The 27,266-nt window shown below is 32.7% G+C and overlaps 1 protein-coding gene across 2 annotated transcripts; it reads right to left on the bottom strand.

Moving 5' to 3' along the window:
* On the bottom strand, nucleotides 1-27,173 carry LOC123302191 (microtubule-associated serine/threonine-protein kinase 2). 2 transcript variants are annotated; one of them, XM_044885023.1, is made up of 13 exons: nucleotides 26,410-27,173; nucleotides 25,408-25,478; nucleotides 23,154-23,488; nucleotides 21,843-21,942; nucleotides 20,061-21,496; nucleotides 18,535-18,833; nucleotides 16,941-17,535; nucleotides 15,828-16,543; nucleotides 14,401-15,032; nucleotides 13,223-13,584; nucleotides 11,483-12,105; nucleotides 9,925-10,347; nucleotides 1-811 (listed from the first exon to the last, which is right to left on the bottom strand). In XM_044885023.1, exons 1-13 carry the CDS (start codon nucleotides 27,167-27,169, stop codon nucleotides 627-629), a joined length of 6,537 nt encoding a protein of 2,178 aa, XP_044740958.1. In that variant the 5' UTR covers nucleotides 27,170-27,173; the 3' UTR covers nucleotides 1-626. The 2 variants fall into 2 exon arrangements, with proteins under 2 accessions (XP_044740958.1, XP_044740959.1); XM_044885024.1 differs by having other exon boundaries at nucleotides 11,483-12,102.
* Between the last annotated feature and the right edge of the window lie 93 nt (nucleotides 27,174-27,266).

The following is a 27,266-nucleotide window of genomic DNA, read 5'->3' as shown; positions in this document are numbered from 1 at the left end:
AAAAATTCACTAAGTCAATTGTTTGTTTTCAATTGGTTTTTATTTTCTCTTCTTTAACTTTAAATAAAATTAGTATTTTGAGGAAATTATGTGATTTTCCTGTTAAATTAGTCGTCAAGGTACGAAATTCAAGGTACAAGGTCGATACACGAGAAGTCAAGGTATAAGGTCGATATCTCACAAATAAATCAAGGACTAAAAACTTTGTATTCTTAATATTATTCTATTATTTATCTTGTCAGTTTTTTCTACGTCTAAAATTTGTCATTTAGGAAACAATAACCAAATTGAATGATAGGTGTCATGGTAAGTAGATCCCTAGCACCTGGACTAAGGGATTCCTCTGTACCCTTCTTGAGAGCAACAGTCACTCGAAGACGAGTTTTCAGGTAAGAAATGCTATTAAAATCAGATGAAGCTATCGGATTCTTCCGACACCAAACGCCACGCAAAATCAAACAGCTTCTACGAGGGGATCTCTCCCAGGATTGATGGATCCAAGGTTTCAGACTCGAACATTCTGAATCTGGCGTAAAAATTACATGAAAGGAAGTTTCATCATCCTCCATGTAGGCCCTACAAGTGGTGTCGTCGTTTTTTTATGTTAACTCTTGGGCGACCCGGGATTACGATCCAGTTAGCCCTAAGATTAAAATATTTTCTGGCTTAAGAAATTGAAAACAAAAGAGCTTAAAACAGATCCTGACAATAACTGAAAACGTATTTTTTCTTATACTTCGATCATTCAATGAATAAATATTACGATAAACTTCGATATTAAGTCTTTTCACAATTCCAGTTAGAGGCGAATCTAAAAAGAAACAAAATAAAACGATAAGAATTGAATTAAATTTGCTTTTTTTTATACATAAAATGATTGAAAAAAGAATTATAAACATAAAAATAGTTTACCTATATACAAACATTTATTATAATAATTAATATTGATCATCACATTTATAACATTGATCATTGATCATTGATCAATCTATCAACAGTTGAATAGTTTTTTTTTTTTAATATTTATAGTAGCCTGTGCCCTTGTAACACCTGAATGTCGTCAGCTGTCAAAAATTTGATATTGACATATGTTTTAGATCAAACCAGAACCACATTTTTCCATATGATTTCCAATCCACCGAGTGGTACTAGATGTCTCTACCCCCTTCCCCTTAAAAGTTAGAGAAAAAAATTTATTTTTTATTTATTAGTGACCATCAGTATCCTCGGAAAAAATTGAAAATAACATGAAACAGGCTAGTGAGCACGGGGTTTTGGGGGGATCAAAATCCACCAATCCCCTCCCCATACGTATATCAATATCAGATTTTTGGCAGATGACGACATTCAAGTGTTACTAGTGCACGGACTAAAGCTGAAACAATAAACGTATTAACAAATATTGTTACAATCATATTAATATCGATCTATTATTTTTAATTTGTTCAATTCAATTGATTTTTTAAAAATTGTTCTTTTTTGGTTCATACATATTATCTCAACCATACAAGATTCATAGATCATAGACCTTATGACTTAGTTAAACATACTTTCAAATATTTGGTTTACAACCAAAGAAAACACTGTCTGTTTTTTACTGCTACGACAGTTTTGTTACAAATCTTGGATATACTCGTTAAAGATGTTCGTGTTTGAAATGGACCCTTAGATGTTCAACTCAGAACATCTAAGGAACCTAGAACTAGAAATATAATTGTGAAAAAACAAATAGAAATCTTCAGAAATATCATGCTGAAGGACAAAATCGATCCTTATGTTCCAAATCGTAAGGGTTCGAAAAAATTTCATGGTAAAATATTTATCAAAACCAAATGACTTTTGTGTGAAAATTTTTCGAAATGTTCGTATATACAACTTAGTATATAAAGGGTATTTAAGCAATGCACTATCAATAGCGTGGATATTCTGGTAAAATTCTTATTCATTGTCTCGCAGTTATTTACAAATTTTGAAAATATTTCAAACTTTGACAGAGATATTTGAATTTTCCCCTCAGCAACACTGGTTGATAAAGGAAAGTCAAAAAGGAAATATGACTTTCCCTTTTAATTACTTTAAAACAAAAAAAAAACAAAATCGTAACGCAGGAGCTGTGTTAGCTAAGCACATTCGCTCAGAGATTGAAAAATAACACATTTTAAAATCGAATATTATTTCATTTTTAGTTTTTCAAGAATTTTTATTTCGAAAACTATTCTTCTAGAGAAAAAAACGCAAAACTACTTTCTTGCTTAAAACTGATAAAAAAAATACAAAAATATTTTTTATTTTGAAAAAAATTTAAAATTTTGTACTTTGCGCACCCCCTCCCCCTATTCCCTTGTTTATCTGTCGATTTTTTTCAGTAACGAACTTGACCTTTTGAATACCAAAACCATTTTAAATTAAGAATGAGTGAATACGAGCATCAGTTCACATAGTGGGTTAAAATCAACGCTCTGAGCATTAACGTTTTGTATAACACGCTGCTGAAGCAGACTCGACAGCTGCTTACCCGTATTCCACTGAGTTGATAATATTTTGAGATCTTTATCTTGCGTACAATCGTTTAACTAAGATCTATGATTCGAATGAATCTAATTCTATAGATTTACACCATGCACACACCCAATTACACATTAATTAATTTAAATAAACTTTTTGAACAGTAACCAAAAAGAACGCGAACATCATTTTGCATTTTTTTTAATATTTACATAAAAATATTAAATATTAAAGATCATTCATATCATATAATCCAGTTCTCGCATAACCTTAACTATCACTTAAAAAATGTACTTTAGGATAACAATATATCAAAATTTTCATTATTTACATTTCTGTCTTTCTTACTTTGAAAAAAAGAGATATATGAATATGATACACAGAGAGGGAAGACCTAACTTCATGTAAAAAAATGACTGTCACAAATAAGAAGTCAGTAGTGTTTTGTACCGAAATAGTGGAGCGGAGAATAAAGCGCGAGCTTAATTTTAAAAATATGACGCATTTATGAAGTATTTCGTTTGTATGTTCGTATATGTTCGTATTCATTTCGTACAATGCACTTCCGTCAGGTTATTGTCAATTTCAAACAATAGATGCTGTCTGTTATACGTAGACGAAGACGTATGATGTACGTTGGCTGAATGTTTATTCTGTATTGGTGGGTAACAACTACATTGTGTGCTGTGTCCGTCAGGTTGTTGCCAGTTTCAAACAATAGATGCTTTGTCGACATTACGTTGGCAAATTTTAGCAATTCTCCCGCTTGAATTCTTGAAAAATACAGAAGATAAACATCAAGGTAAATCGAACCCAAAAACGAAGGTGGGTGTCGCTAGTGTTCCTTTTTCACCGAAGTGCATTGCACAAAATACGTCATATTTTTGAAGTATGTAAAAAATATGAGGAGTAAAATCTACTGATCGAAAGACCTCGTTATGTTTTTGGTGCGCAACGTATATATTTTTTGAAACTGACAATACCCTGACGAACATAACACACTATACAACACTTAACGAGTAAACTCCAATCATGCGTCGGAGTTGACGCACAACTTTTTCAATCAAACCGACGCCCTATAGTCGTTTAACTATGCCGGTATAGAAAGGAACACCACTAACATCTTATTTGCGTCTGCCATTTGTTTACATGGAATGTGGACTCCTGTCTCCATGGTGATGTGGCCAAGTCTTTAGAATTCTAGAGACTCAAGAAATAAACATTTTTTTTCATTTTTCCTGGCCATTACTAAAACTCCTTGACATTTCCAAGTCAATCGCCACCCTTTTACCGTAAACGTATACCGAATTTTTTTGAAATGGAGCAATACTCCCTTATTTCAAATATGTTTGCTATTGCAGTCTCATTTCAAAATAAATTTATTCTGTAAAATTTATTTCATCTGCAAAATTTTGACATTTGATAAAAAAAGCCTGATTACCCTAAATTCAGCCATTTTGTTTAGTTGAGGCTAAGTGTGATGCGCAGAACTGTTTAATGAATAATAAACAATTAGTCAATCACAATAATTATTTAATAATTAATAAATAAATAATGAAATATTTTAAACTAATCAAATATCAAGCTCAATCAAATAGTTAGATTTTTATAGGTTAGGTTTTTAGGTTTTATACATTTATTTCATTTTTTTTATATTGTTTTTATTAAATATTGTTCAATTGTTTTTATGATCATTGAACAATTCAACCATATTGTTTTTTTATTTAAAAAGTTGATATGAAATAACGCGAGTTTTCGTTTATTTAATCCATGGAAATAAGAATATAAGTGGAATAACTATTTTATAAATTAACTGATTTTCGCATTTATAGATTATAGAAATCAATTTTCAAAATTCCTTGATGAATAATTGAGATACAAAAGTCATATTTTTCAGATCATTTGACTTTAAGAGTCATATTTTTTACGAAATTGTCTGAAATCGATTCGAAAAGCTGCTTTTTATTTCAAATTTTGGACTATATCAATATTACCATTAAATCATTTTTGTATATTTTGGGTCAAGTTTAACTTTATCAAAATTGTTTATAAAGAAATTATGACCCAAAAAATATATATATCGGATTCATTTAACGATTGAGCGTATATTTTACGAAATATCGCCCTTCGGTCATACATTTCAGGTGGTAGCTCAAAAAATACGCATCCAGTCGTAAAATAACCGATTTTTCTATTTTTTGGGTCAAACTTACCGAGATTTATCAAATTCCGAAACGATAAAATTAGTTTGATTTTTTCTAAGGGGTATTACCCTTTAAGCAAATTGCAAAAAACCGAGAAAAAATAATTATTTCCGATTTTGATAAAATTCAGTTTATAAGACAATTTCGAACCAAAATTTACAAAAATCGGGTTGATATGATATCGTCCAAATAGTACAAACAGCCCTATATTTTGAGGAGATTTTTGACACTCTTGAATTTTCGTTTTAAAAGTCAATTCCCAAATTGTAGCCACTCTGTTTTACACACAGACTACGATTTAATATGTGTAAACTTTTACACATATTATTTATAAATACAAAAACAATTATTATAAATACTTCTTCCTCTTATATTCTTATTTCTATGATCTTTTTAGTATCTCTCTCCTTTTCAATAAGATAGACAAAGAAATTGATACATTTTGATTAAATAAATGAAAATGAATCCATGAACAAAACAAAAGAATACACAGTAGCTAAATATATTATCTATAATCTTTCATCTATATAAATTGCAATTATATATTAACAATAGGGTAGTTCGATTTCGAAAAATATCGATCGAAAGCTTAGAATATTCTGGTAAAAATACAATTTTATATATTAAGCTCTGTTTAAAGTTTATATAGCGCGCTGGAAATTGGAGATATTTAAGTTGATAGTAATCTATCGATTTTTTTTTGTAATATCTCTAATCGATTTTATAGAATTTATAGAAAAAAACAAAAAGTCGACTTCCCTATTGTAATTCACAAATTGAGAATGTATTCCAATATATTCTGTCAATTACCAGTTAATTTGCTTAAATCGTCTTGCTATACAAAGTGTCCATAAATTTTAGCATTCGAAAAGCAGGGTGACGTAGAAGAATTCTAACAAAAAAGTTTGTAAATTTTAGATTGGATGTACCGTTAACGAAATAGGATTTCGTTATTTGTTGTTTGTAATTTTCATATTTTTCGTTTAGGCGGATTGTACAAGAAGGAAAGTAGGTGCCAGTTAACAGACGAGAGGTTACAAAGGGGTACGTAAATGTAAGACAGTCTAATTTATATAATTTCTGCAGAAAGGGAAAATTTTAATAAAAATTTCTGTGATAATTTGTTAAACTGCCTACGGGCGCAAATGTCCTTAGTCGGACAGGGATGAAATACGTGCACTAAACAGATAAATAAAATTGTTGTTGTAGTTGGGGGAACGTTCTGACTTTAAAATCTTAGACGTACGGCGAACATACCTACCAAAAAACTTACTAAAAAGTAAAAAAACAAGTTTATTGGTCAATCTGTATATAAAAAAAAAAAAAAAAAAAAAACCAAAGGCCACTCATTTGCTCATTGAATAAACGTGTAAATCTTAGATTAAAAAATATTCCACAGAACGCCCCCCCGACTGCAATGATAATATTATTTACCCGTTTAGTCAGTGTGTAAATGAGTGGTATTTCGTTTTTTTATATACAGATTAACTAATAAAACTTGTTTTTTACGTTTTAGTTCGTTTTTATCTTCTATTATTACTCTAAGTTTTAAAATATCTCAGTAAATATTAATCGTAGAGAAAAAAAATTAATATTAGAAATTCTCAAACCCACAAACAATAATTAACGAAGCCGTATTTCGTTAATAGTTCATCGGATCTAAAATCTGCAAAGTAATTCGTTTTTGCTATTCTAATGCGTTAGAGACACTTCGTATACTGTAGATTGAGTACATAGCACAAGCCTTCAAAATGACGGACCTCGATTTAAACCGAATTTTAGGATACGGGAATACGAACGTACGTCTAACGTGTCTCAGACATCATTTATAATCAATATCCGTTTGTTTTAATATTTGAGTTCTCGTACTTTTTGTTAAATCAGAGCAGCAATCGAATTGTTTTTATGAAATTCCCTGATTTTTTCATGATTATAGTATTAAATCCCTGACTGTTCGAAACAATTTATATTTTATTCGAAAACTAAAATAAATTGAATCTATGTCAGATTGTAATTTCCGTCAGATTGTAAACGGGTTACAAAAAACCACTCCAACTAGCGCTAACTTAACATCTCTAAACGAAAATCAACTTATTGCGTTTTGTTTATTTGACCTGAGTTGATTTAGCACGAATTAATGTGATTTTTGGCCCTTTTTTGAAAAATAAATTTACAATTTTACTAATTAGTTTACAATGGGACGGAAATTACAATATTACGGTGAAATATACATTCTGAGATATCAATGAAGAATGAGGTTTTCAGAATTCAATTCTAGTATTCATTTTTCCTTAATATTTTCTGATTTTTCTCAGGCGTTGTTATCGTTAAATACATTAAAATTATTCGTTGAAATTAACGTCCGTTATTTTACTGGTCGTGTGCCTCAGCCGGATGATTAATTTTTTTTATTTGATCTAAAATCTCAAAGAAGTAAATTAAAATTAATTTTTATAAGCGTAGTTTTTCAATGAATAAATTTGTTTAAAAAAAGCCTCGATTTTTTAAAAATATTCGATTTTCGATTAAAATTAAAAATATACAATTTGTTAGACGTGTAGCAAAATTTATTCAGTTTGTTAAATAATGAAGTTAAAAAAAAAAAACGAGTATTAAAATTCGCTTAAAAGTGAATAAAATAAAACTCTTGTGAAGGCTAAAACGACTTCTTTTAAGTTTTTTTTTTCTTTTTCCGATTGCGATTTTAAAAGGTATTTTTCGTTCCTAAATTTAATATATATATACAAAATACTGACATTTGACAGTTTATAATTTGAAACATATTATTTAAAACATAAGAATCAAGACAAGTAATAATTGTATGCAACATCTTTTCTATCTATATACAATCATATGGCAGGTATACATATAGAGAGGAATGACTATTATTAAAGATATAAAGCTAAATTTACTCTAAAAGTAAATATTAAACAAATAATAAGCGTCGTTGGACATTTGTAAGTCCGTAGGTTTTATGAGTTAGAAAGTATTTTCCATCTGTGATCATACTGATATTAAAAACAACTTAAAATAACGCATGTAGGTTAAATGGATATAAAACATATTGCCTGTAATATTTGAAAGGTTTCAATCAAAGATTTTCACAATTGAATGAGCACTTACAATGATTGTTGCTTTTTCCTTTGCCCAGATTTCTATAAAATTATCCATCTAGAACGTATCTGGAAAAATTTATGTAAGATTTATGAATTACTTCAAAAAAATGAGAGAGGTATTCTACAAATCCAGGTTTTAGAGACCCCAACTAATATCTCTACTATTAATAATTATTATGAATAGGAAAATTAATCGAGGGCAAGGAATATCAAGCGAAAAATAGTAATAAAATTAGATAGCTATAAGGGCAAGAACACATGTATATAAGGACGTGACACTAATATGTCGAGATATAAGCGCCCGTTTCTGAATTTACATCGCCTATCTGGACGGGATTTAGTCACCGGTCGTTGCGTTGAAAACAGTTGAAATTGTTTCCAATCACTTTTAATTGATTGAAAACGAAAAACAGTCTGATGCGCAATACAAAGTACGCAACAGCCGAGGACTAGACCTCGCCCAGGTTTATATAAAGGTTTTTTAAAGAAATTTTAATTCAATCTTGTTTAATAGATACTGAAGGAAGCGAGAGACGAGTTTCTAATTTCCTTCAACTGAAAATTACAGACAATGTTTTTCAAATATCGTAGTTTTTATAAACTGTTATAATCCATCGTAAATTTTATGGAAATTTCTGAAGAAATCAATGTTTTTCAACAGAATTTAAGTAAACAAAACAAATGTTTATCAGATGACGCAATGTCTTTGAAATGTTGCAACTAAGGTTGCCAGCTCTCCAGATTTGATCGGAAGACTTATGAAATCGTTTAGCCTCTCTCGACTTTCGATATCAACATAAATTCTCCAGATTTCTCCAGAAAAAAAATTTCATTTTTTGATTATTTGTTTTACATTGAGGTAATTTTAACAACTCTGAGCAGATTTTATTTTAAATTACTTGAAGCATATTTATTTAAATATTTAATTATGGTAAAATTGAGTAGACAAGGCATCAAAAATGTCGGACAGTATTATAATTCGGTGATATAATTAAATTAATTTCAATATCTCCTGTTTTTCTGGTTTATCTTCCAACGTCTCGTAGCTTAGAGGTGGCAATCATAGTTGTATTATGTAAAATCTTACATAAATCATTTCCTCTCAATGTGTATTCCTACTATATGATAATTAAAATAAACGTTGATTATACTTTTTTTTGTATACAACATAAAATTGAACAATATCCATAATTATGTTAAATTTTTTTTGTTTCATTTTTTTTTTTTTTTTTTTTTTGTTTAAATTTACAATTATACTAACACCTACGGTTACATAATAATTACATAACTAGTGAATTATTAGCTCTAAAAAAAAAAAAAGAAAACAAAAAAGAATCATTTTTCACTAATAATTACTAATTATCCTCGAAAATAAATAAATATAACAATTAATTAATTTAAATTATTCCAGAATTTTTTGTGTTATAGTACAAGCAATAGAGGTTTTAAGCTCATTTTGTGGACGTGCTGAATATTTTGTTTGTAGCTAGTTGATAAGATGTACAAAAACATGTTAAAGTTGGTGTCACGTGGAACGTTTGGAAAATTTATAAGACCTATGCTAATAATCCTCAAATCAAAACTTTGATAATTAAGATGTTCCGTGCTAAATGAAACCCCATTCATTCACACATGATCATCACACATGAAGGAATATTTCGTTACTTTTGTTAATCGTGATGTTTTCACTTATCACTTGTTCAAAATTCGTGCGTGACATTCTATTACAAACCAGCAAAACTTTACATATATATACAAGTACGCAACGACCGATGACTAGACCCTACCCAGATGGATGTCGTAAATTCAGCCACGGGCGCTTATAGCTCGGCATTGGAAGTTTCACGTCCTTATATATAAATATATGTTTTTGCTGTAAAAAATATTATATTTCAGCCAATTTTTATTCTAGAAATTTGTTTACATGTAATTATCTGATTTTATAAGCGTTTCACGTGCAGATAGCTTTTAACATGTAATTGCATATCGTTTCAATTACATATAACCAAAATTTCCAAACGAATCCCTAACATTTTCGAGGTCAATGTGAATGGTTTTTCTCTAATACTTATACTATTAAATAGATTTTTACTATTTACTTGTTGTTAATGAGGGCGGATTCTCTTGATTTGAATTTGTTGGTGAGTCCTTCTCTTCAGCAATTCTAGGTAATAATTCATTAGGACCAACTAGCGCTAACGATAATTGTGATGCTTGTTGATTATCACTGTTTTGCATTGAACTATCTAGATATTCGTTATTTTGTGCATGTTTATTATCTTTGTCGACGGTGCAGGTTGCAGGTATTGTGATGTAATTACTGTTACTTGTACATGTTACGGGATTCGTATTTGTTGTACAACTGATGCCACTTGTAAATGTACTTGTTGACGAGGAGGAAGTTGATGTGGTTGTTGTGGTGATAACAGAAGCGGCACGCCAAACACCACCGGTGCTGGTTGATACACGAGATACGCTACCACTTGTTGAGGAGCATAACGGTGAGATTAACGTACATTTACCTAAATACAAGAATTAATACGATCAAACTTCGCTATAATTTAAAGTAAAACATCGAAAACGATGATATTTTAACATAAAAAGCAAGGGCGTCGACAGCCGATGGCAAATAGGGGGGCAAGTTGATTTATGGAGAATAGGAAAAGTATGAATTTTAGGTTTGTTCAAGTAAAAATATGGGAGAAAAAACGCAAAATTTATTTTTATTTTAAAATTATACTTATTTAATCATAAATTTATCTGAAAACAGGCGTGGATTTAGATTAAAATTTTTTCGTTTAGCAGACACTGGAGTCCGGATTTATATTGGTGGAAATCATTTGCCTAAAAATTTATTTTTCTGCTATTTGTTTTTTTTTCTCTTTTATTTTATGGGAGCCCTTTTCCTAAAAATTTGTTTTTAAAAATGATTTTATTTTGTTTTTATTTGATATAGGTAATCGTAAAACTAATCTAATTAGAGAGGTTGTCTGTCCATCAACACAATAACTCAAAAACGAAAAGAGATCTCGAGCTGAAATTTGTTTATATTGTGCTAAGGATATAAAAAGTGAGTTTAAGTTCAAAAGTTCATTTGGCTTGGATCCGTAGGGCCCATCTTGTAAACTATAAGAGATAGAACAAAAGTGTCAGTGTAAAAAATGTTTTTTATAAAAAATTAAACTTTTGTTTGAAACATTTCTTCGTAAATAATTTTGTTTTCCCCTGAGGGTCTAAATAACGGCAAAAATTTAGTTTCTCTAGCTTAATTTGGAGAACCTGTAAAGATGGGTGAAGCCTTAAAAAAAATTATTTTATCCGATTGATTTTAAATGAATCTCCAAGGATTAGTATGATCACCACAAGAAGCTTCGATTGGAACTGAATCAACACAAACGACCATTACTTTTAAATTTATTAAATTTATTTTTTCACATTTCTGTCAAGTCAAGTCGAAATGATATTTAATGATGTTATGTTTTTACTTTTATAAAATAAAATAATTTATTGGCAAAAAAAAAAAAAAAAAATTTTAAATTGTCATTTTTTCATGCCTCAGATTACACCTAACCCCTTAAGAAAGATTTAATCTTCAGATCCCCGAAAATCTAATTTTAATATAGAAGCTTAATTGTAAGATTATAAAAAAACTCATACCTTCAGCACTACGTGGATGTAATCGATCCGGTGACAATGCACGCCTCAACAATGGTGACCCAGGTTCAGCACTCTTTGGACGCACATAACTCTTCTTATTTTGTGACGGACTACTACTATTACTATTCAAAGTACCCACAACATTCGATGTAGACGATGTATTAGCTAATGGACCACCCACTCCAATACTACTCGTTCCACTTCCACTCATTCCAGTACCAATCACAACACCTGGACTATACGATTGCGTTGTATTTGAACTACCTTGTTGATGGCCAACGATTGTAAATGCCAACGGCGACGGTGATCGAGTTGGCGATATTGGCAGGGGACTTGGTGATGGAGTCCGTGCTAACGGTGATAGCGGTATATGTCCAACGGATTTACGGCGTGATGGGCCCACTATACCAATGCCAATCGGACCAATTGTGCTAATTCCACTAATTCCAGTTGAAGTACTAGTATTTGAATTACCACTAGCGCATGACGGACTTGATTTATGCAGACTTTTTGAACAAGTTGAACTGTGCAACTTGTGTTTAAGACCGTGCAACGTTGATGGACGTTGATAATGTTGCTGTTGTTGCTTGATATTTGGACTAGTTAAACTGCTACTGCTACTACTAATCCAAAAAAATTTGAAAAAGTTTGTTAATATATTCCAAGAAAACTTTCAAACAAAAATTTGGCTGAAGTAACATATTTAGCTAAATATATAAACGTTTTTTCGAGTTTAACTAAATATATATTCGTTTTTTCGAGTTTCTTACAAGTCAGCGAAAATATGTATATTGTATATGTATATCAATTAACTCAGTCAATTGTTTGACTGGTGAAATACCATATATAGTATTTCATAAAGTAATAAGAGTATCTTTCTTCTCACATCCTCACTGAACTAGAACAATATCCAATTGACCTATGTTGCCCATTTACGAACTCGACCTCGACCTAACTTATCGTGTCTACGGAAGGACAGACAGACGGGCAACCGGAAATGGACTAATTAGGTGATTTTATGAACACCTATATCAAAATTTTGTTCGTAGCATCAATATTTTTAAGCCTTACAAATTTTGGGACTAAACTTATACCTTGATATATTTCATACAAACTTATTTCGCTCCTACTCATTCACAAACAAGGGAGAGGGAGGCTAGGAAGTTGACATCTCCAAGAAGCACTTCTTTGATCCTGTCTAAACTAGTTGAGGAAATAAGGCATTTGATCCAGGACTTCTCGCTAGTTGATTTTTATAGGAGCTAGTAAGAGTTTGTATATTGATGCAAACTTGTGCTTTTTCAATTTACGCCCAGAAAGTGGGAAGAAGTATCCTATTTTCGGATATCACATTCTCTTTATTTAACATTTAATATTCGGATTTTATATTTTCGACAATTCTAAGCATTTTCTGATCCTTGACATTTGCACCAAACTTCACCGTTTTTCTACTTCTTTCTCACTTTGACAAACATTTTCCATCGGCTCCTATAAAAATCATCTGTCGATTCCTGGGACTGTTTTAGATTTTATTTCCTCGATTAAACAATCTAATAATTGCAAACTCAATTTGAAGAAACTTTAGAGATTCGTAAAGCCTTAAATATGTCGAGAAAACAATTTTCCCTTGGGAATTAATCCACCCCGGAAATTTTCTAATAAAAAATATTATTGTGCCCTATTGGAAATTTACTTTAATATGAAAAAATTCTCTTAGTTCTCTCATTAAAAGTCTATTACCTCTGGACTATACTGTTATTCAACGTTGACGAGCTTGAGGATGGAGATGATGTCAATGTAACATTATTATTGTTGGCTGTTGGTGTGTTTGGAGTTGATGAACTCGGTGATGATGACTGAGATGATGAATTTAATGATAATGGACTACAACCACTAAAATTATTACTAAATCGTTGTTGTTGATCAATTACGTTATCACAACCACCTGGACCTGCACCACCTCCAGTAGTACTAACTCCAGCACGTATCGGTGAATTTGTTATGAATGTGGTACTATCTGGGGTACGTGGGATGTATGATTGATTGCGATGATGATTCGGTGGTGTTACAATTGTTGGAGTAACAGACATTACATTTGATATCTGAATTAAACAAAATAAAATTTATTACACTCAAAATCGGTTATAATACTTCAAATAATATCGTTTATAACGACGAATATTCCAAAATTTACTGTAAATCCCGATCCCTCATTATTTTAAGCATGTACGAGCACTAAGACAATTTTAAATAAAAAGCTTGATTTTTTTTTATATGACGTTGGACTAAATCTAGATAAATTCTGAAAATTTTAAGGTTTTAAGGGGGACACTGGGTGGGCGGCAGCCATGTTGAACGCCTGGGCCCGACAGTGTATCACTGCTATTGCAGGAGTTATCACAGTTTACAGGAGGAGGAGACGATGCTTCATTTCTTCTCTGTCACTGTCCAGCTCTTGCCATTAGAAGATATATTTATTTGAGTCAGCCTCTCTTTGACGACTTCTCTGACCTAAAGTCTGTTGACGTCAAAGCAGGCAGCGGCAGTCTGGACAAAAATAGTTAATGGGACGGTAAATTGATCACACTGTCGTCACTTGGGGAAGAACGAAGTAACCGACTCCACCCACATCATAAAATTAATTATATAATCGAATTTAGTTAAATAAATAAATAAAGATTAAAAATGATGATGTGGGTGGCCTCTGTTGTGTGGTGTGACTTGTTCTGAGAAGCGGAGATCCCCCATTATTTATTTGATATCTGGAGTTTTTCAAAAAATCGAAAATTGAAAATTTTATTTAATTATTTAGCTTTCAATATTTCAAAATTCATCATCAAAGTTGAAAATAAGGTACAAATAATTTCAACTTTAAATCTAAAATTATCTTGATGTTCGTACTATCTTAAACATCCTACCTGTTGCATTTCAACACTTGCTCGTTTATTACTAATTCTACGAAACAACGATGCCTTTCGACGTTTCTCAGAAACAGACACCGATGACGTAGAAGACGATGATGAAGGTGAAGTTGTAGGAGATCCATCACCAACCGTACCACTGACACCACCTCCAATACCACTTGTTGACAATCGTTTTTGTTTACGCTGTCGATGTACCGATCGTCGTGCTAATTTACCCTGTGTAGCATTTCGTTTTCGTCCACCAGTTTGAATGGACGTGTGCTCCAATGGTGTTGCTCGTAAACTAACGCGTTCACCACCGCCAAGTAACAGTTGTAGGACCTGGGTATGGTATAACCCTTGAACCGGTTCACCATTTACGTGTGTAATTAAATCTGCAGGTCGTAGACCAGCATCGTAAGCTGGACCAACTTCGTCTACAGCCATCACTAGGTGATGCATTGTATAGAAATCGGTATCACCATAGTAAACACGTATTGTGTGTACAGTAAATCCAAAGCCGCGAGGACCACGCTTGATGATTATCGGTGGTTTATAGGAACTCACAAGTGGAGAAAGTTCACGACATGGTGATGTATCTCGAGAACTTGCTGTACTAGAACCCCCTCCACCACCTGAGCCGCTTCCTGCAAAACAATAACAGTTTTCATAAAATTTATTTATCAAATAGTAACTAAGTAGGGATACATAGGAAAAGTGGAGAAAAAGAACCGATTTTAATGAAATCTAACCTAGTCAGAAAAGGGCATACGGCTCCAGCGGGGAGCATATGTTGTTCAAGTTTTATTGAAATGCTTATTTTGGCTTAAAATTGCCATCAGGTTGCCATCATTTTTTGTTGCTGCTTACGTATTTCTGTCACATAATCCAACAAACTGTTGCCTAGGAGGTAACATTTGGTCGCTGATGTTGAATCTGGTGTCAGATTAACGAATTCTGTCACGTATTCCGAAAATAGGTCCATTTTTGGCCAAGAATTTCACTTTTTCGGTAAAAAAATTGCAAGGAGGTATTTTTATCTATTTACGAATCCGCTCTCCGATTACACGGATTCTATGATGCCTTCCGAAAATCGTGTCATTTTTGATAAACACATAGTTTGCCGTTTTTGTGCCAAAAAAAATAAAAACCTAGACTAAAAATAGCACGATTATTGGAAGACGTGACAAAATTTGTTTATCTGATATCAGATTAGTAATCAGCAACCAAAAATACCTTCCTAGAGCACAGTTTGGACGATAAATACTTATTTTTCCGTTTTGTGCCAAAAAGTGGTATTTCGGGTCGAAAATAGCATGATTTTAAGAATACGTGACAGAAATAGTCTAATCTGACATCGGATTCGTATTCAGTGACAAAATTACCTACTAGATGACAATTTTAAGCCAAGATACCTCTTTCTGGACTCTATAATAACATACCTGCACTACTATAAGTTCCCACAATCCCACTTGGAGAATTCAAATTCATATGGTGATGATGATGATGATGATGACTGCAATGGTGATAGTGATGATGTGGATGATGATGTTGCTGATTCTGCTGTTGATACAACTCATCCGTCGGTATAATCAACGATAGACCGGTTGCGGACGCACTTTTCACAACACTACGCGACCGATGTTTATTAATCGGTGTGTTCGTAAACGATGTATTATTTATCGTCGTCGTAATTGTTGTAGTAGTTGTGTCCCCACATGGTGTATGATCATCCTCCATAGAAATCGCAAATCTTGGTAACAACGCATTTGATGCACTTCCCGATCCCGACGATCCGCTGATAATCCTTCGTCGACGTTGTATCTGAGGAGATACGTCATCGGAATCAGTTTGTGATGATTCCGGAGTTGATAGGATCTTATCAGTGGTTTTTGTATTCATCGTAGATTCATTTGTTGTTTGGAGCTTGTGTAATCGATGTACATCGTCGAATATCGAGAGTGGAGTTTTATTCGCGGTTGATGCAAAAGCTGTATTTGGAGGAGTATTTAAATCAACACTATGATTGATAAATGCATCGATACGTTTATCACATGTATTGTGCGCAGGCGTTGTTGGTGGAGCATTCGGAATTATACCATAATTGCAATCGATGTAATTCCCAGAGCTACTGCTACTTCCACTATTACTTAAATACCTGGAAAATAGTTGAAACACCCTGTATAAGTTAAAGTAAAATACAAAATGGAAGAAATATACAAAACGATAGGGTGATTATTTAGATTTAGAAGACTAACAAAGGCAAATAGTATCTTCTGGATGTGCAGGAGAACATTTGGACAGTTTCAAAAAGGGTGTGGAGATCTTGAACGGACACTGTCGATTAAACTACCACCTTGCCACCTTCATAACATCAGGTTCTCTGATTATACCAATTGTAGGACCTGTGTGGAGGACAATAAAATCTCCATACATGTTATTTCCGGGAGAAATCCCGGAAAAGAAGATGTAGGCTTCCTAAGTGGATGCCATTAACGCTCGTATTTCATAGCGTTTCTTCATATCTAAGAGTGGCTTAAGAAAGTTTTAAATACCTGGATTTCGCGGTGGTTGTAGTAGTTGATTTCGTAACAGTTGATGTTGTAATAATCGGTAACGACATTGGTTGACTTGTTGTTTTTACGACCATTTCACTCGTACTCGTTATTGGAGCGGTTGTGGCCAAAGTATTGTTATTATTACTGGTAGTTGTAACTGTCACAACACTTGTGGTAACCGTACTAATCGCCGCTTGATTATTATTATCAAACAATAATCGCGACGCATTATTAATAAACAACGAAGCGGCCGTAGTCTGTTTACGATACTGAGGGGAACACGATGAAAATGATCCAAATACCGGTGAATCATCTGTGTCGTCTGTATCGTCCGCAACTTCATGATTATATCGATCTGTTCGACTATCGAAATAACTGGTATCTTCATCGTTATCTAATTGTGGTACGAATTCTGCCTTTTGTCGGAGCAACGAATTCCAATCAAGTCCATTGAAGTATGCATGTTCTTTTACTTCATGTGGTCCGGCTGTACCGAGGCGATCACGTGGATTTTGTGCGAGTAGGGAATTTATTAAGTCCTTGGCTTCAATCTGGATGGGCCAATCATCTGGATCGGGCCATTCAATATCATCTAGAAATAAATAATAATAATAAACCAATGTAATTAATTGTTTAAATACTCTGTATAAACCGAGTTTGATATCAATTAATGACGATTGGATGTGTATTTTCCGAGATATTGCATAAAATTCCTTCCAATTACTTGTCTAATCGTCAAGCATAATTTTGGGTAAAAATTATAGTATTCAATTTTAAATTATGAAAAACATATGTTTTTTTATATTTTTCAAAGGGCCTTTCTTCATAACATGGGAGATCTTAAATGATCCCACTTGTAGGGCCTGTATGGAGGACGATAAAACCTCCATACATGCCTTTAAACGAGTTTTGTTCGAAATTACTAGTGTGACGTTTTTCTCGTAGTCTACGCGACCGATTTTTAGCGACCGTTATTATTAATAAAAACTAGACAATAAACCTCTAAAAACTTAAAAAACTACCTACCCTTCTTGTTTTTGCGTAGGAATAAATTCGCTTAAAAAAATGATGTGCTTTTGAAATTTTTAGAAAAACGTCTATACAAATTATTTTTTTAAAGGTTTATTGACTAGTTGTGTCTCACGAAAAGAATCCTGTTTGAATATTTTACAAGAGGCCCTAGTAAAGTGTCTTCAGCGGTCAAAATGGACCAAAGATGCCCTAAAAATTTGTTTAAAAAAAATTAAACTATAAGACATGCACAATAACATCCACCACAAAAAAATTATCAAAATTTAAAAAATTCCCGACAAAAGCGGGATTTTCCTTGAAACTCTCTCCAAACTAAACCGATTTTCTTGGAACATAGCTTAGAACATTCTCGATCAAATTAGTTTTCAAAAATAAAAAAAAATTAAAACCGGTTCATCCGTTTAGGTGCTACTGTGTCACAGACAGACTCAACATACAGCGTGTTTTTTCGCAATTATAAATGAGAAGCAACCTTAAGAAGAGGGCACTCCCTACTTCCCAAAAAGTTGCAGAAAGCCTCAACTAACGTTTTTAACATTTTCGGCGATTTTTAACTTACCATTTACAGTATGTGCAAATAATTCTTCTAACGTTTCACCAAAAAATGGTACACAACCAACTAAAAACTCGTACAATATAATACCCATTGACCACCAATCAACCGGCTTACCATAACCTTGTCGTAGAATCACCTCTGGTGCAATATATTCAGGGGTGCCAAACACTTGTTTATCAGAAAACTGTTGCGTTTCAGAATCAATGTAACCTTCATATAAATTTGTTGCTAATGACATTAAACCCATTTTACTTAATCCAAAATCCGTTAATTTTATATGTCCTAGGACGGTTATTAATAAACTGGAAAATACAAATAAAAATGAATTTTTATTGACTTCGAGTTAAGACATAGCTATTGAAATAAATATCACGATACTTGAAACAAAATTGAATGTTAAGAAATTTTATTTAAAAAATATAATTAAAAACAAGTGAAAACAAAGAATGGATTGAGTTAATTGTTAAAATACAATGTATAGACAGTGTTGATTACGCAATTGCTTTTTTTTATGTCTTGTAAGTAAAGATAGCCACACACACATACATGTAATACACACCTAACTGATATTCCCACATAAAACATACTATATAATTTGCACCCTCACGAATAAACAGTGATGTTTACGGAAAAATGTTTCAAACAAGTTATTTATTTTTTTATAAGGAACATTTTTTACTTTTAAACCTTTGTTCTATCTCTAACGGTTTACAAGATGAAAGACCCAATTGACCTATGTTGCTTATCTACGAGCTCAACCTTACTTTGTACACCCTGAACTCGCTATAAAAATTTCACTTTGATCTTTTTTCGTTTTCGAGTTATCGTATTGGTAGATTGACAGACAGACAGACGGGCATCTGTCCGCCCGGAAAATGGACTTATTAGGTAATTTTATGAACACCTATACCAAAGTTTCCTTCATACCATCAATATTTTTAAGCGTTACAAACTTGACTAAACTTAGTATATCTTGATATATTTCATATATACATGGTATAAACATATAAGAGACTTACATTTCGTTTAATATCGATATGACGATGGTTGGGTTGCAATCGACATATCGATATTAAACGAAATGTAAGTCTCTTATATGTTTATACCATGTATATATGAAATATATCAAGATATACTAAGTTTAGTCAAGTTTGTAACGCTTAAAAATATTGATGGTATGAAGGAAACTTTGGTATAGGTGTTCATAAAATTGCAACCCAACCATCGTCATAGCTAAATTTCTTAAATAGAATTACTTAAAATACAAATTTTATTTTAGTTTTCTTTTTTTTTTAAATTTTTTAACTATTTAAAAATTTTTTTCTGCAAAGGGGGTTTCCGTTAAATTTGATGTTTTTCTTGCATTCAGAATAAATTTTGTAACATTTTATACGCCGAAAATAATCCACTAAACTCGGGCACAGAAAATCCCTTGGTTTAGGTGCTAGGAATCCATTTGCGGTTACCCTCTTATGTATTACTATTGTTATGTACATGCCGGATCGAAAAATATTGAATTAATTACTTACTTATCTGGTTTTAAATCTCGATGCACAATTCCATAACTATGCAAATATTCCACAGCTAAAACTGTTTCCGCAAAATAAAAGCGTGCCATATCAGACGGTAACGGTCCAATATTCTTCAACAGTGTTGCACAATCCCCTCCCTCCACATACTCCATAACCAAACATAAATGGCGTCGTGTTTCAAAACTACAATACATGCTAACCACAAACGGATTATCCGCAAAACTTAAAATATCACGTTCAGCGAAAACTTGATCAACTTGATTCCGTAATATTAAATTATTTTTATTGATCTTTTTCATCGCAAATCGTTGTCGCGTTTGTTTATGCTTAACTAAGTAAACCGCACCATAGGCTCCGTTCGATATTAGCTTGATAATATCGTAATCATGTTCACTAGGTCCTGTTGAAGTGTATGCCGTTGATGTTTTTGGTGTCGTGTTATTTGGATTAATCCAATGATCTTCGTTTTCTGGTTGCTGTTGATCAGCTAATTCGGTGGTTGGAGTTAACGTTAACATATTATTAATCGAATCGGATTTCTTTAATTCTAATTGTAATTCCGCAATTGGATCACGATTTAAACCTAATTTTTGGATAATATAAATCGGTATATCAGTTTTAATACCTTGAACACATTTCGCTTGTCCTTCAGCTGCCTCTAGTAAATGATAAAACTCCTCCGGATCAAATTCTAAACATTCTAACAACCTTGCCGGACGGGATATAATCAATAATAATTTTTTGATAAGATTAGTCACATGTATCGATGCTTCAAACGATTTTTCTTTCGTTTCGAGTAATAATCGTTCTAGATTATCGGATATTTCATAGAAATATCGACTTGTGATTAATTTCGATTGTGATTTATGTAAACAATCTCGAGCAATTTCTAATACTTGATGATGTACGAATCGTGCAATCGGTAATGCGTCGTTATGTTCGAATGTTGTTGATGAAGAATTGGCTGATTGTTGTTGCTGTTGCTCAATAGTTGCCGATAATTGCATAATACTTGTTTCGATATCTTTGTACTCGTTAATAAATTGTTGTAAGCGTTCTTCCATCTGTTGTGTGGCTTTTGGGAATCGTTCTTTGTACAGCATGTTCATCATTGAGAGTTCATTGTTATCGATAACGGGGGAACGACTTGGTGAACTTAGGGAACGAGATCGAGGTCTATAGCCCGTTGATTGTTGATTATGTAAGATATTGTTATCTCCAATAGCAACGTTTGCGATATTGTTAGAATTATTCGTACCGTGGTGAACATGAGTGCCTTCAGTACACGTTGTACTTGTTGTACAAGATGTACAAGATGTTGTGGACGTTGTTGTAATTGTTTCACGTGAAAGATGGTGTGACAGTAAACGGAGCTCATCGCTTGTTGGTATGTGAGGTAATTGATGCAAACGCTCTTGACTCGAACATTTGGACTGTAAAAATTTAATCGTTTATTTATACAGGGTGATTCAAAGATTTTGTTGGGGCCACTAGCGTCATTAAGAGTGGCAAAAAAGAATGATTCACAATCGCCAAACCTTCACATTTGAAACAATATATCAAACTGTCGATTTCAATGAAAATCTGATAATATCTGATCTTTGTATTTAAAAATACTTGGTTAACAGGTATAATGATTTTCATTTACAGGAGCGTCATGAGAGAAATCATATCGCATTTTAACTAATGAAATTGTAATGAAAATTTGATGTAGAAATACAGATTTCTTTTTGTTTCTTAAATCATTTTGTACATTAAAATAAAGAATTAGTTACTTACCGACATATTTGAGCTACCGGGTGTTGTACCATAACCAGAGGATGGTAAAGATGCAACGGACCATCTTCTTCCATCGCCTCTACAACCAATCACACTACTCCTAAAATTTGTAGAAGAAATAAATTTTTTAATCAAAGTGGAAAACATTCACTTTTAGGGTTAACTCGGAGGTTAGTAATGGAACAGAATATCTACTTGCATATGGTCATTCTTTTGATTAAATTTCTGATCACATTTTCGAATAGTTGCGGTTATATCTCACGAATAACAGCTCTAATATTGTCTTTGAGTGCTTAAACACTTGCTGGGACATTAGCGTAGGCTTTATCTTTGACGTAGCCCCAAAGAAAAAAAGGACTGTAGTTAAGTCAGATGATCTCGGCAAATAGTGCCATTGTTTGACCAGCTGTACGGCTTGTGGCACCGTCAGATAAACGTCAGTTAACATCGTTTGATAACACAATCCATTCCAACGCAATAACATCGCCACTTCAAAATCCGCACCAAACTGTCACTCGTTGTGGATGGAGAGGTTGTTTGACTATTTTTCTTGGATTTTCGGAGCCCCAAATGCGACAGTTTTGCTTATTCACGGACCCGAACAGATGAAAATGAGCCTCATAAATGTGAAAAAAAAATATAATTCAAAAATTTCATTAAAAGAATGGTCATATGCAAGAAGTGACGCAGCGGATTTTTAGCAGATATTCTGTTCCATTCCTAGCCTCAGAGTTTTGTACTACGATCCTAATTCCAATTCTTTTCATACTGTACGTTAACGGTCTTTTCATATGTACGCGGATGACACAAATATTTTAACTTCATCAAATTCCGTTACAGAAATCGATCTAAGCTCGAAGATATTTTCACAGCCTTAGTCGACTACTGCTACACAAAAAGTATCAAATTAAATCAATCAAAAACAAAGATTTTGCCTTTCTGCTTGCGAGGATAGATTAATATTCGAATGGATACAATCGATAATACGGAGCAGTCTAAGCTTTTGGATTTAACAATTAATAGCAATCTCGGTTGGGACTTGTTCTGGTACTAGAAATTTCGATATTCGACGATCTAAGATAGAAATCTATAATATTTACGTTAAAAAATGAATTTTTAAATATTATTTATACCATTAACCCGAGCAACGCCGGGTTGGGCTGCTATATATATATTAGATATATATTAGATTATTATTTGAAAGTTAACATTCGCATTCGCGAATATTGGAAATAAACATTCGTGAACCTACAAAATACAACACATTCGTCCCAACACTAATCGACAGTAAACAAAATAAGTTTCACTTACCGTTTAAAAGATGGCACTAATATCATATTTGGTGAATATGTTCTAGCTGGTGGTGAATCAACTGGTGAGCCACTTGATACAGGTGAATGTGATCGATACGCATGACTATGATGGTAATGACTACCATGCTGCTGATGATGGTAATGATGATAATTCTGTTGTTGTTGTTGTTGAATTAAATTATTGTTATTGTTATTATGATGTTGCTGTTGCATTGCGGTATAGTTGGTGTTATTTGTTGTTGGACTTGCGTTTGATACGTAGCTTAAACGATGCTGGGTGGACATTGTACGGCTATTACGACGTGATACGTTATTTAAATCAATTCCTTGTTGCTACACAACCCAAAACACTAACATTAATATTCACATAAAAGAGCCTAAGTAGGCGAGCGGTCTAAAGCGGTAGACTTTAACCGTTTGTCTACTTAGAATTAGGTTGCGGGTTCGAATTCAGGCAGCGGCAGTATGACCATTTATAACTAATGGGGCGGTAGAATTGATCACATTGTCGTCGCTTGGATAAAAATGAAGTAACCGACTCCACCCACATCATAAATCTAATTGTATTAATGGATATAGTTTAATAAGTAAAGATTAATAAATAATGATGTGGGTGGCCTCTGTTATAGGCATATATATATCAGAGAAATGTAGATTAAACCCCATTATTAATATTCGCATTAGTTTTATGATAACAGTCAAACCTGGTTATATGATATGGCAACCGTTCTTCTCAAGTTTAAAAATTATCCAATGACCGTCATTAAGGATGTAATTGATTTTTTTGTTGGACTAAGTCTAAATCAATTCTGAAAATTTTAAGAGGGGTTGCTCGATTACTTAAATAAATAAATGACTTCAAAAGTAGGTATATTTAACATTGGTTTTATAGTAAAACGGTAAATGGATGATGTTTTCATAGATTTCTCCAAAAATAGTCGGTGGAAATTTAAAAAAGAAAACCCATTGTGCCCGACTAATTAAGGATGTATGAGCACAGTAGTAGAGGCAAAATTTAAAAAAAAATTTATTTTTTCAATTTTGATGAATTATGTTATAACTTGACAGTATAAGATGAAAAGTAAGAATACAATTTTTTTTGTATCTGGAGTAATTTTCATAATATCGAAAATTGAAAATTTCTTTTAAATTATTTAGCTTTTGATATTTCGATAACCAAGACAGATATCGAAAAATTGTATTCTTATTTTTCGCCTACATTCATGAAGCTATGACAAAATACATTATCAAAGTTGAAAATAAGATACAAATAATTTCAATATTAAGTTTAAAATTTCCTTGGCGCTCGTACTACCTTAAGTGGTGCAAATGATGCAATGAATAATAATAGATAATAGGGGTGGCGCAAATGGGTTTCTATGCTCTCCTTAATTACCACCTGTCACCCGAAGGCGAGGGTAAAAAGTACTATTTTAAACAGATAAAGCTATAGGATTCTGTCGAGACCAAACGCCGCACAGAAAGTCCACATCTTCCAAACCGATATTGCTTCCAGGATTGATATGTGCGAAGTTTCAGACTCAAATATTCTATACCTGACACCCAGCAGTATTCTGTAGGTGAAAATAACATATATGGAGGTTTCATCGTCCTCCATACAGGCTCTAGAAGTGGTATTATCGGAGATCCTCAAGTTATGAAGATGGGAGTTCAATCAAAAATATCCTGCCAAGAGTCCCACCGCCTTTCTCAACTGTGTTCTAGTGAATTTTAACCGAGCACAGTAAAATGACCTATGTGTGGTTATGTACAGCTTGGCCTGTCGCATGCTCTGCGCAAAGTACCGGGAATTACGGAACATCTTGCTATGGGAATGACAGGTTCATATGAAATGGATGTGTGAGACGAATCCCCCGGGTACCAACGAGTCCACTACTTCGTTCCCTTTGTGACCCGGTACCTAAATCAGTCTGATTGTGTTCTTCAGTGCCAGGCATTACAGTCCCTCGAAGCATTCATAGACTATCCTCGACTGAAATGTTGACGTCTCAAGGGCCCAAAGTGTGGCCTGACCAGCTGAGAAAATGTTAATATGAGCCCCATTACAACCTATCGTGTTACAGATCTGGGAACCTCTAAATAGAGCAAAAACTCATGTCTAAAACTCATTTTTTTAGAATATTCTAAAAAAAAAACTAGTTTTCCCTACTTCTATCCCAATAACACGTATTTTTGTGCTTACTTAAGTCATATTTAACCAGATTTAACTGTATTAAATATTAGAAAATTACCATATTGGCTGATAAAGATGGCGCGGATTTACCAAGTGCTGATTTTCTTAAACGTACTAAATTTGAGAAATCTGTAATATAAAAATAATAGATATTAGTAAATAATCAGACTTAAAACACAAATATGGATTTACTTATTTGATTAAGTGACAATTTCCCGAGGTATTTTTCCCATGACCTTTTTAAAAAATTTATTTACGACAATATTATCTCGTAATCACTTAGCGTACGTAGATCATTTGTTTATAAACAGTTTACTTCGAAAATATCTATTTTACAAAACTTTTCCTGAACTGTCACCAAATTAGTAAAGAGTAACAGACACAATAAGAGTAATTACGATTAGCTAATTCATACTGATGATGACTACATGGTAGTCGAAATACGTATTTATATAGTGAAAAAAGTGAAAACAAACAATTTACTGAATTAATTGTTGAAATACCCTGTATAAAAAGTGTTTAATATCAGTGCTTACATTATTTTTTTATAAGTTAGAAGAGTTTAAAAAGTCAACACAATTATGACAGCCTTTCGGCAACCGTTTATTTGGTTTTCGAAAATTACGAAAGTATTTTCTAGGATTTTATTTGTTTTTCGAGAATGTTACATAAGTCCACTAGATAAAGCTATCTGCAAATGTTCAACTACCTATCTTTTATAGTTTAGGAAAAAATGAATATCATAGTTTTGTCCTAATTTGCGCCCTCTCGGGTAAACAGTGATATTTACAAATAAATGTTTCAAACAAAAGTTGTTTATTTTTTTAAAAGGAGCATTTTTTACATTTAAACTTTTGTTCTATCTGTTACGGTTTACAAGATATATCCTACGGACCCAAGACCCAATTAACTTATGTATCCCATTTACGAAGGCAGACAGACGGACGAAACTTAATGCCGAAACCTTCCTTCTTTTTAGTTTTTTTTGGACTTTGAATAATATATCCATGAAATCGCTTTTTTCAGTTATTTTGAGCGGCTTTTTCAATCTGCTACTAACCTGGTATTGGAATTGGTATTGTTTGATGTTGATTCGGCTGTTGAGATAACGGCTGATTAATTTGTTCATTTGATGATGTGATTGATTCACGTTCAATTGATTCATTTGATTTGTTACTTGTTACTAATGTTACAACATTTGATGAGAGCGCTCCACCACTGGTTGATGTTGTAGTGGTTGCTGTTATATTATTATTATTATTTTTACTTGTTGCGGTTGAACCAAGACTAGTAGTATGTGTTGACATGTACGTGCAACTAGCAGGTTTACTAGTTGCAGTACCACCACTTATACTAGTTGTAATACTACTTGTACCAGTTGATGTATTTATATAACTAGTTGCAGTACTCCTTGTACTACTACTAGTTGCTGTATTAATATTACTAGTTGTAATATTAATATTACCAGTTGTAGTACTACTCATACTAGTTACAGTACTCTTTGCACTATTTATATTACTTGTTGCAGTACTTCTTGTACTAGTTGTAGTATTAATATTACTAGATGTACAACTCGTACCAGTTGCAGTATTCCTTGTACTAGTTGCTGTATTAATATTACTAGTTGTAGAAGGTTTACTAGTTGGACTAGTTATAACTGTATCGTTACTACCAGTACTAGTTGTACTACTACTGCTGCTCGTAGTACTTTTCCGTTGTTTTGTTTTCATTGTTGTGGATGTGATTGTTGGGGTATTTGTTGATGTTGTTGTTGTGCATGGTGGTATCACTTTATTTTTCGTATCTTTTGTATCTGCCATTTGAATATAAAATTTTTTATTCCTTTTATTTCACTGTAAAATATAAATAAAAACAAATGAAAACCAATCAATTGATTGAGTTAATTTTTAAAATACC

The sequence above is a fragment of the Chrysoperla carnea genome, chromosome X, assembly GCF_905475395.1.
Source record: "Chrysoperla carnea chromosome X, inChrCarn1.1, whole genome shotgun sequence".
Taxonomy (NCBI): Eukaryota; Metazoa; Arthropoda; class Insecta; order Neuroptera; family Chrysopidae; genus Chrysoperla; species Chrysoperla carnea.
This window is presented reverse-complemented; position numbering and strand designations above follow the sequence as displayed.